The sequence below is a fragment of the Rattus rattus genome, chromosome 1, assembly GCF_011064425.1.
Source record: "Rattus rattus isolate New Zealand chromosome 1, Rrattus_CSIRO_v1, whole genome shotgun sequence".
NCBI lineage: Eukaryota > Metazoa > Chordata > Mammalia > Rodentia > Muridae > Rattus > Rattus rattus.
The window spans coordinates 167456291-167468382 of record NC_046154.1 but is presented as its reverse complement, the minus strand read 5'-3'; the positions used below and the strand labels follow the sequence as shown (position 1 = coordinate 167468382).

General features: G+C 48.5%; 1 protein-coding gene across 1 annotated transcript in view; it reads right to left on the bottom strand.

Moving 5' to 3' along the window:
* Nucleotides 1–11316, bottom strand: part of Gnptab (N-acetylglucosamine-1-phosphate transferase subunits alpha and beta) — a 67097-nt gene extending 55781 nt beyond the window's left edge. The window contains exon 1 of the mRNA XM_032910929.1: nucleotides 11018–11316. Coding sequence (XP_032766820.1) covers nucleotides 11018–11134 — 117 coding nt within the window. The 5' untranslated portion in view covers nucleotides 11135–11316. The remainder of the gene's footprint in view (nucleotides 1–11017) is intronic.
* Nucleotides 11317–12092: the final 776 nt, after the last annotated feature.

Below are 12092 nucleotides of genomic sequence, written 5' to 3'. Positions count from 1 at the left end.
CAAGAACCTGAAGGTAGGAGCTGATGCAGAGGCCATGGAGGATGCTGCTTACTGGATTGCTTCCCCTGGCTTGCTCACTCTGCTTTCTGATAGAACCCAGGACCACCAGCCCAGGGATGGCACCACCCACAATGGGCGGTGCCCTCCCACATTGATCACTAATTAATAAAATGTCCTACTAGCTTATGGAGACATTTATTTATTTATTTATTTATTGAATAAGGCTCTCTCCTCTCAGATGACTCTAGCTTATGTCAAGCTGACATAAGAACAGCCAGCAGTCAGTGAGCAAAAGTAAGTTTCGATGCCACAGTATTCCTTCACCAGATGCTCACGGAACACCTACCGTTAGGGACTGGGAGTGCCAGCTGCCCAATTTGCTTAGTGTTGTTGATGGAGGTGTTAATGGGGTAGCTGGCAAGGATGCAGATGACTGGGCCTCCTGAGTGTTCCTGTCCTACCCGCTTCTCCACGCCCTGTCACCGGTCTCCTTCACCATGACTCCTGCAGATGACCAGGCCCACAGTCTCTCACAATCTCTCTCAGGACCTCTCAAATCTTGTACCACTGGTGAGGGGCCCTCACAGGTTTTTTGTTTTGCTTTGTTTGTTTTGTTTTCTGTTACGAGGATTGGGTTATTATCACTTAGCGGTACTCCTGGGTCTCAGGTATTAGATGCCAGTACCTAGCCACCCTAATGGTACTCCCAAAATCCCCGGCGCAGGGGGAAAGGTGACTACAACTATACCAGTCACCCTTATAGCAGCCTTCTTTCCAGTCACAAGGGTCTACACACACACACACTCACACACACACTCACACACACACTCACACGCACACACACACCCTCCTCATCTATCTTCTCACTTGCCTGTTTTGTGTACGGCAGAGGTGTGTGAGTGAGTTCTCCAGCAATACATATAGAGGGCAGAGAACAACTTGTGGGAATCTAGGAGTCTGATCTCTCCTTCTCCCATGGGTCCTGGGACTCACACTCGGGTCACCAGACTTGGTGGCAGGCAGGCGCCTTTCCTCGCTGACTCGTTCATCTGCCCTTTTTGATGGTTCTCCCAACGTCAAGGCCTTTCCTCTGCTTCTTTGGTTGGGAAATGGTAGTTTCTCAATATCAGACCAGCCGTCGGGCCTGGATCGTTCTTTACTGTGGGGGATTGTCCCATATGTCAACAGAATCCCTGGCTTCTACACGTGAAAGCCAGCCTCAATATTTCGCTCCATGCCCAGCTAGGACAATCTAAAATGTCTCCAGATGCTGTTTAACATCCCCTGGGGAAATATCGCCACAAATTAAAAGTGAGTGCCCGGGTCGGCCCTGCCCTCCTCTGTCCTCTGTGTGATCTGGTCTCCTGTTGAGTTTACACAGTATCAGGGTAACGGTCCTGGCAGGCCACCGTACACGTCAGTCCTCTCTGCCTCTCTCCCACACACCCTCTACACGTTTGCAGCATCGGTTACGACTGTGATAAAGTGCCTTCAATGCCTCACCGCACAAGCTCCTTGTCAGCAGGAACCAAGTCTCCTTCTTGATTACTTTGCCCCGGGGAGCCTGGTTAAGTATTTCCTGACTGACTGATCATTCTGTGGGGACAGCAGAAATTTAAGGTTAGAGACGTCATCTCTGAGCCCAGGTTGCTGGGTACAGAATGGGAAGTTAGGTTTTATCTCCCGAGCATGCCAGATCAACTTCATGGTAGCTACAACTGAGAGGCCGCCATAAACCTAAAAACACGTGTTTCTTCTGAGGTACCAAATGCAAGAAACCACATTCAGGGCCGAGTAAGTAACTGACCAAAAAGCAGAGTTTACTACAGAGTGGGAGCTCACCCCTATCATGGCATAGACGACCTGAGGCTAGGAAGCTCTGCAGAAGTGACTGCCATTCCGTAACAAGGACTACGACAGAAGCGGTCGCCATCTCCCCAAGCCCAGGGCGATCACTCGGCGGGATCGCCGGTACAGCTCACAATAGTTCAGATGCCGGAACATGCCAGCCCTGCCTCACACCCGAGAAGTACAGAGGGCTGTCAGCTAACTGTTCTCAGGGGAAGGTGGTAGTCAATGGCCTGGAATCAGGGCACACTCCCTAGCTGGAGCCAAAAATAGGTATGCCACGTACCGGAAGCGGGTCACACACAAGACAGAGCCCAGGACCTAGCCCCACCCCCACAGAGACAGAGGCGGAGATGAAAAGCTTCAGAGACTACAGAAGGAAAAAGCAGCCCATCTAAATGAAAGTGACATTCGGTCTCACCAGGGATGACCAAGTGACACTTGTCACCAGTGTCACCAAGTGACAGCCCCAAGCACGGTGGTAAGAAGTGGTCTCAATACCCTTTGAAGGTCTTCAGTAGAGAAGAAACTTTGACACCTGCCAAACCTGAGGTGGTCACCTCAGCGGACACCTCGGATGGGGTTACATGGGAAGGACTTCCTGCCCTTGTTTCTTGCTGCTTTCTGCAGGCTCCCGGTGGAAAACAGAGGCACTGAGCGAGGAAAGGGGCGGGCCCACAGACCCATCTCCTCCTTAGTTTTTGGGTTTGCTGTCTGTTGCAGGCCTAGAGAGGAGGCAGAAAGCATCAGCTTAGGCTTTGGAATCTGTCCCTCTCTGAGACTGGCCACTCTGACGCTGAAGTAACGTCACGGTTTTGTAATCTGATGTGACTACAAAGCACCACACATCTTGGGCCCAAGCACAGTTAATGGCCCGTCCTCTGTGTTCCTCATAAAGGAACTTCACTGCTAGGTAGTACAAATGTCTGGGTGTTTTCAGGCACCATACTATGACACAACAGGTAACAATGCCGGGAAGGAATTGCTTAGGTCTCAGGAAAGTTCTCCCTCCACTTCTGGGGGAGCTCTGGGACACTGGCTGAACACCAGACTGCTTCGTTCTTTCTCCTGACACTGTCAGGGCTCAGGGGACACTGGCCGAACACCAGACTGCTTCGTTCTTTCTCCTGACACTGTCAGGGCTCATGGCGGAAAGAACACCCATGATAAACATGTCCGTCTGCCACTGGAGGGGAGTGGGAAGTACGTAAAGAAATAGTCTTGTGAATCCTCGAATTTAAAGACTAAAAGGAGCAGTGAAAAGGGGTAAGGGGGTTGGGGACTGCTTCAGACACAAACTGTCTGCCAGAGACCATTGTTTTGCTTTTGCAACATGCTAAAACTCATTAATAAAAAGATTAGATCTCAAAATCTGACGAAACGCAACTAGGGAATATGTAGATATGTCACACACTGAATCACTGCTGGAAGGCTTATGAAGTACCCTGGAGTTGTATTTAGCAAAATCCCAGGGTAACATGCCCAGACAAGAATGTACATTTCACAAGACTTCCCATGGAAACAGCCGTGATCACATCGACAAGATAAAGGGCAAACAGTTATCACCCGCAGAATGCGAAGGCCAAGGAAAGGAAATGGCTTTGAACAGAACCTGGTTATCTTGGACATCTGTTGCTCTGGCCAGTTCTTTGATAACAATCTGGGAACTACTCTCAGGGGCAGCCCTCACAGATCTGGTGGTTCAGCTGTGACTTCCAGGCCTGCCCATCCCCAAGGCTCAGCAGAGGATTGGTGGTACACAAAGGGGCACTCTGCCCCCAGGGCAAGGCAGGCAGGCAGCTCCAAGTGTGGTCTACCCTTTGAGAAAGTCTCTGAAACTGGAGGCCACACCCACCTGGGGTAGGCTGCCCCCGAGGGAGGTGAAGAACAGGACAAGGAGAAATTCCCCACATTCAAGCACCTTGATCCAACCCTGCCAGAGCTTTACCAAGTCTGGTTACACCAGCTAATAAGCTCCCTTTTTTCCTAATCAGCGCCTGAGCTAGATGGGATCTGTCACTTGCAACCGTGTGTTACTGATGGTGACAGGGGCCATTTCCAGTGACCAGTGATTCGACATGCAAAAGGAAACGCTTTTCTACAAGACCAAGCCTCCGCTCAGCTATTCCAAATAGTCTTACTTTCCAAAGCACTCTTTCCTTTTCTCTGTCTACACGCCTACTCCTTTATGAAGCCGCCCTACCACCTTGCATCTCCGGCAAAGGTTGATAAGGTCCCTCTAAAATGCTTCAACCAGTGACTTTCTTCCCGTAAACTAATCTGTTATTGTGGCCCTACCTATCCACATATTGAAATCCCTTTTCCCTTCCACTCTTACACAGTGCTCATGTCTGCGGTGGCCTCATCTCCCCTAGGCTGAGCTAAGTCCCGACGGTACCGTCTGCCCTACTGTGTGCATCCTAACAACATGCAGGTCTCCGGGTTCTAGGAAAATCTCCTTAGGACAAAAATGAATTTCAGAACATCAGAACAAACAAGTTACAGTGACATTATGTTTAAAAAAATACAAAGTAACCACACATTCTATTGGAGTAGAAAACTTACCTTCATTGGCACCGAGGATAAAAAGATGCCAATTAAAAATCGCTATTAGTTCAGCCCTCCACCCACTGCATCGCAGAACTGGGCACCTTTAAGTTAATAAGCAATTTCCATTCACTCAGAGTTGAGCAGCGACTGGGACAAGGTCTCTGCTTTCCTAATTTACAGTTCTGAGCGTCCCCAAAATTTATATTTTTTTTTTTTTTTTTTTTTTTTTTTTTTGAGACTGGGGAAACCCAGGACCTTGCGCTTCCTAGGCAAGCGCTCTACCACTGAGCCAAATCCCAACCCCAAAATTTATATTTTTTAAAAGTTCTATGTGATCTCTAGCATTTTCTCCACAGCACAAATTCCGATACTGTAGTTCATATATCTTTTTATTTTTGTTTTACTGGTGTACACATGCGTGTGTGTACATGCGTGTGTGTAAACCAGAGGATCTCCTTCAGCCTTTACGTGAGTTCCAACTCCCAACCACAGTCTGGGTTTCTTAAGTGAAGTGTCTGATAATGTCCATTTTTTTATGTTAAAATGAGAGGCGCCTTGAATATGTTGGCTGGTGATTTCAAAACCATTTTGTTGTTGTTGATTACTGTAAGACTGGGTCTCACTACACATAGCCCAATTATACGCACAGACCAGGCTGGCCTCAACTCAACTCAAAAGATCCACCTGCCTCTGTCCCCCACGTGCTGGTATTAAAGGCATGCACCACCATGCCTCGCAAAACAATTCTGTCTTAATAAAACCTAAAAGAGAGGTAGCCACCACAGGATTGGCTAGGAAGTAACTCAGATTGGGCACTGTGCAGGGCAGGGAATGGAATGTCCCCTCAGACTGGAATCTCTGCCTCACTGTTTATGGAATCTTTGCCACCTTTTTTTTTTTTTTTGCTTGTCTCTGACCAAGAACACACAAAAACAGTTAAATCAGGAAACTAATCAAATACAAACTAACACATTTCTTTCCAGAAATTTGGCCAGCTAAGAAACTAGTCAGTAAGGTAACTCGCTGGATCCTGTTTCCAACCAATCCTTCTTTATCGTTGAAAAAGGGTACTTCATTCATCCAGCATCATCCTAAACAGGCGAGCGAAAAGGGAAGGGCGGGAGGGAAGGGGGAGACTCTCACAGACCTGCCTTTAACCTGGCCTACGACCAACTTTCTTCCGTGAGTTAACTTTGTTTCCACACGCAGTTTACATAAGAAAGTGGTGTGTTCAATACAGGGGAAGGCACACATAAACAAATTCTCATGTCCCTGGGATCTACCACCCTTTCCCCACACACCGAAAGATCTCCACACGCCGGTCTCGTTATGGTTCCTCACTTGGCAGCCTTCCTGACCTGCCTTGAACTCGTTTGTGGTAAAACCCTGAGCTAACTGACAGGAATCTATTTATAGTCAGTATTTTTCTCGAGGCGTAGAAATATTCACTATAGAGAGTGCAGGGACTTAATGTTAAGATAATGTAACAGTTATGGAAGTTTCGGGGAAGGGTGTGTGGACTTGTAAATAAATGACCATGGGCCTGCAATACATTTTCCTCTCTAAAGCATGCTTTAAAGACACGAGAGAGCAGCTATAATAAGGCAGAACAAATACTAATGTTAAAGCCTGAAGTTTCTTCTTCCCTTGAGTCAGGGTCTTACTGTGTAGCCCAGGCTAACCTCTAATGCTCAACTCTCTTGCCTGTCCCGAGTGCTAATATTACAATCATATTATACCATACAAAGCAGAATCAAACATTTATGAAGGGTTCTGTAAAGGATTCTTCAGGACACTGTTTAGTGCTTGATATAAGAAACCCAGGCTCCCAGACTCACGTGACTTACAATAGACAAGTTCTTCCCTTTCCCAGCTGCCCTCACCCCAAGGCACTAAGGAGGCAGAGGAGAGCAGTCAGGGTTAAAGGAAGCTTGGGACAAACGATAAGTGTGATGCCTATTAGCAAACCAAAGGGCACGAGGGCCTCCTGCACGCGGGCCTCCAGGGTCTTTCAGCAGCACAAGTACCTGTTCTAAGAGTCCAAGGCTCCCATAACTCTCCCATTCCACCCCCTCCCCTAAACTTCTCCAGCTCAAGGGTTTCCTGTTCCCAGCCTCTCCTTCTTATAAAACCCTGCCATTTCAACCATGTGCTCTCCCCGCTGCTCTCTCTTGGTGTCTCCTCTCCTCTCCCCTTCATCACTCCTCCCCTCCCACCTCGCCCTGCTCTCCTCCTATCTCTTCTCTCAAGCCCCGCCCCCTCATTTCTCACTCCGCCCCCCCCATGGCCAGGTCCAGCCTACTTTTTTCCCCTTGCTCTGGAAGCTTCCAGATACCTCTGGCTGTTCCCTCCCTCATACTCATAATAAAAACCTTCTTTTCAGTGAGGCGGGGAAGGGGGACAATACTTGAAATGCAAAGAAATAAAATAATTAATTTAAAAAAAAACCTTCTTTTTCAACCATATCTTGGAGCTGCCATGTCCTTATTTCACTCAGACCAATATCTCCACTTCGAGGGCTCTCGCTAGACTGTCACCTTTGGGTTCAACTGTATTCCTATTGTATCAGAATCCCCAGGAGTCTTCTACTTGTCCTGACTTGGAAAGGAAAACAAATTGTTTAGTAGATCCCCACCCTTGATTCCATTTTTCCTCAAAATTTGGACAAGTGTTCAAACGGCTTCTTAAAAAGCAACAACCTAGGCCAGGGACTAGTAGTACAGTGCTTACCTAACTGCAGAGAGCCCGGGATTAGATCCCCAGTACTAGGCATAGGTGTCTTAAACTTTAATAATTCAACCACAAAATAAAAATCCTATATATTATAACAACTATAATCCTAGCATTAGGGAGGTTGAAGCAGAAGGGTCAAAAAAATTTCAAGGTCATCCTCAAGCACATATGGAATTGGAGGCTAGCCTAGGGTACAAGTGACCTTGTCTCAAACACACACACACACACACACACACACACACACACACACACACACACACACACACACACACACACACACACACACACACACACACACACACACACACACACACACACACACACACACACACACACACACACACACACACACACACACACACACACACACACACACACACACACACACACACACACACACACACACACATACACACACATACACACACAGACACACACACATACAGATATACACACACACAGACACAGACACACACACACACACAGACACACACACACACACACACACACACACACACACACACACACGCACACACACACACACACACGGGGTTGGGGGAAGAGAACTTGAGCAGAGACTGGAGAGATGGCTCAAAAGGGTTAAGAGCATTTACAGTCCTTACCTACATTGGGTGCTACCTACATAGTCAAAGTCCTGGTTCAAGGAAATATCTCAGCGTGAAGACTGACTGAGGGGGTTGGGGATTTAGCTCAGTGGTAAAAGCGCTTGCCTAGGAAGCGCAAGGCCCTGGGTTGGTCCCCAGCTCCGTAAAAAAAAAAAAAAAAAAAAAAAAAAAAAAAAAAAAAAAGACTGACTGAGACAAAACAATTGATGGTGATAACAGCACCTATTATGGCTTAACAATGGTTTGCTATATGCTGTATCAATCTGACGAAGTGCTTCCTCCAATTAATTTCCACCAGCAACCCTGATAAGAAAACAGCCTTGCCTTTACTTTGAAGAAGAGGAAGCTGAGAGGGGTCAGATTTCTTCCCAGATGTGATAAGCAAAGCCCGGGCTGCTGGAGAAACCACCAGGAGCTGGGGTGAAGAGTGAAGCTCTTTCCTGGGATGCACCAGGTCTCAGGTTCAGTCCTCAGCAGGGGAAGGAAAGTGGGTGGGGATGTCTCTGAGGATGATGAGACCTGCTGCCTAACCCGAGTTTGACTCCTGGGGACCACAAGATGCAGAGAGAGAAGCACAAGCACAAATGGCACATGCGCACCCACATGCATGCACATAACATAAAATAGATGAATTATTAGGCGCTGGAGAGATGGCTCAGTGGTTAGGGGCACTGGCCGCTCTTCCAGAGGACCTGGGTTCAATTCCCAGCACCAACATGGCTACTCACAAAAGTCTGTAACTCCAGTACCAGGGGATCTGACACTCTTACTCACACATATACATACAGGCAAAACACTGGTGTGCAAAAAAATAGATAGATAAATCTTTAAAAGAGGTATTGTTATGACGTTGGCATCAAGGCCAGTTGTCTCAGTTTGAAGCTCATGTCTGCTGTGAATTAGCTGTGTTAACTTGTACAAACACCTCAGCTGCATTACCTGTGAGGTGAGGAGAATATTACTGTCCACATCACATGATACTGTGAAGACTAAAAGGGTGCATAAAGCAGTTAAGAGAATACCTAGTGAGGACTATGTGTTCGTTATTAGCATGGTTAGTATTAACCGGAGCCATCAGTCACATCCAGATAGCTCTCCCAACCCACCCCCACCACAGGCTAGCTGCCACCACCTCTCCTGCTACCTGGGGACACTCTTTATTCTTCTTTCTCTCATTTAATCTAAACTTTACGATCTGTGCCTACAAGCCAGGCCTCCTGGCATAACACTTTGAATCCTAGTACTCTGAAAGCAGAGGCGGATGGATCTGAATGGAAGGCCAGCCTGGTCTGCATAGGGGATTCCGGCCAAACCTGGGCTACGTGGTGAGACCCTGTCTCAAACTCTTCAAGGCTGTAACAGATGTATTTTACACCATGGTTAGGAAACAGCTCACTTAAAATGAACCAGGTTAAAAACATACACCAGGGGCTGGAGAGATGACTCAGTGGTTAAGAGTACTGAATGCTCTTCCAGAGATCCTGAGTTCAAATCCCAGCAACCACATGGTGGCTCACAACCATCTGTAATGAGACCTGACGCCCTTTTCTGGTGTGTCTGAAGACAGCTACAGTGTACTTATATACAATAAATAAATCTTAAAAAAAAAAAAAAATACACCAGGAACCCTAGCACTCAGAAGGGCTGTGAAAGAAAGACTGAACTTCAGGCAAGTCTGGGCAACTTAGTGAGGCTCTCTCTTAAAATCAAGAGTCATCCACAAGCAGTAAGGCACTAACTGTGCATAAACATATCAAGTTACAAGACATGAACGAAGACTGACCAGGAGGTAGTGGGATATTAAAATACCCCACGCTTGGACGATGTTCTCATTCTCACCAGCAAAATTATTTTTCTAGTCCCCAGAACCACTAAAATCACCCTTAGAAACAGGCCATATCGTTCAGCCAGATGCTAAACACTAAACAGATCTTAGAATGTACACACTGGCAGTGCCTGGCACCGGGCTCGGGCTAGAGTTACAGCATTTATATTTAAACTGTTACCACCTCCTCCACAGAGCACACACATGTGTACTGTGCTGTTTTATAAGAGCGTTCTGTTAATTATAAAACCCTTTAAACCTCTTACTAAAACGCAAGCAAATAAATAAAACAGGGAGACAATTCCAACATTTTTGAAAGCACACGTTTTCTTCCTGTCTCTAGGGGCAGTGTTTTGTTGAATGGCCGGCCCACTTGTGCCCATTCATTGCTGACCCGCTCATACCCCTCTGCACACTTAAGATAGATTATACTGTTATCGGACTACCAAGAATCAAATAACTGAAATTTAAGAGTAGTAACTGCAGTCCCCAAAACGTTCAAAGGTATGTCTCCAAAGGAGCATAAAATTCATTTAACCTGGTGTTTCACACCTCCCAAACCGGTTGCCTGCGCCCTTTGAAGAGTTTACAGTCTAACCAAACTGCTTTACTCAACATCAATTAAGCGCAGTTCTCAGTCCAAGAAGGGCCAGCGACTTGATCTAAAATGTATAAGCATAGCCCGTGACGCAAGGGTCGGTGCTGGCTCTCAAGAGGTCCGGGGCTGGAGTCCAAGATCCGGCAGGCAGTCCTAGTCACCTGACAAGGTCCCTACTCTAAGTTCCTCTAAGATAAGCACTTGGTGCTTCCCATCTGCGTGTGCATTCTCACTAGCAAGGCCTCCGGCCGCCGACATGCTGCGGCAGTAAAACAGCAGAGCAATTATGAAATGGGAAAAAAGTTAATAAAAAAAAAAATCCCCCTTTCACTCTGCAAAATCCATATGCAAAACCGCGCAAAATTCACATGCAAAACCGCGCGTGCCTCTAGGACAAAGTCTGAGATTCAGAAGAAACAGTAAGGCACGGTATTTTGTCAAAGGTGAAAGATTAGTAGGGTGGCACCGCAGGATTGGATCCGAAGGAGGGCCACGGAATGAAGGATCACTACAGAAAAACACAAACCCTAGGAGAGAGTTTCACCAGCGCAAGGCCTGAGAGCCAAAATCAAATGACCGGAGGACTCTTGGGGACACCCTGGAGAAGGAAGGGGACTCATCCGCACGCTAAGCATGGGAGGCCCGGACGTCCAGTCCAGCTGCTCAGGCGAGCCGGGGAGAGGATGCGCGCTCATCGCGCCTGGGTGGGCCGTGTGCTGGTTCCCAGGCTGCAAGGAGGATGGGGAGGCAGGAGGGAGATTCGGGGTGCGGGCACTGCGGGTCTCTGTCGGGGAGGGCTGCGCACGCGACTCCCGGGGCTCGGGCTCCGCTACTCACCTCTCCGAACTGGAAAGCCGAGACGATGGTGACAACGACGCCCACGAAGCAGACGTAGAGCCCATACCTGTGGGATAGGCAGGTATAGGTCTGTCTCTGCAGGAGCTTAAGCAGCATCACCCCGGCCCCGCCACCCCACGCCGGGAGGAGCCCGCGCCGCGCCACCGCCTCAGCGAGCCGCCATTCAGGGGCGCCCGGCCGCGCCGCCGCGCTTAGCTCACAGTCCCCGGCTGCCGCGCATTGTCGCTCCAGCGACCGACAGCCCGCTGGGCTCCACGCCGCGGCCGCCGCTTCCGGGAGCCCGGAGCCCACGCCCTCGGCGCGGCGGAGGCGGACCCGCGGCCCGCAAGGCGCCCGGCGCCGCCGGGGTTGGCCTCGGAGAGGCGGCAGCGGGTCGCCAGCGCCACCTGGAGGGCGGAGGGGGCAGGGCAGGCGCGCGCCCTCCCATCTGCGCGTGCGCTGCGAGCCCGGCCCTCTGGGCCCTCTGCCCTCTGCCCCGTGGGACCCACCCAATCAACAAGTAACCAACCCAGGCTGTCCCCTGAATTAAGCAGATGGGCAATCCTGCTGGGTCCGAAAACACAGCACCGGTCTCAAGTTTATCTTTGAAAGAAAATTTGAAAGATCGTGGCTAGGGAATGCACATTCGGCTTGCCCCAATGGCATAATCTACTCTAGACATTCCTACCCGAGGTAGGTATAATTAGTTTTGGAAAAACAAAAGTCACTAATCAAGGCACTTACCGAATACATTTTTGAGGTCACAGGTAGACTGACTGTGGCAAAGCAAAGAAAACTAACGGGTTTAGATTCTATCTGATGCCTTAGTTTTTGATGGGTGAACTGCTAAGAACATCTGTTATTTTTTTTCTTTCTGTATTTACTTATTTGCGTCTATGTTTGTGTATGCATGGGCACTCCTGTGTATGTGTAGGATGGGTGTCAGTCATTTCTGTCCTTCCATGCTGTGGGTTCAGGGAATTGAACTCAGGTAGTCAGGTTTGGACGCACCTTAACCTGCTGAACCATTTCAGGGACCCTCAAATACAACTGAATAGTATAGCCACCAAGCTAT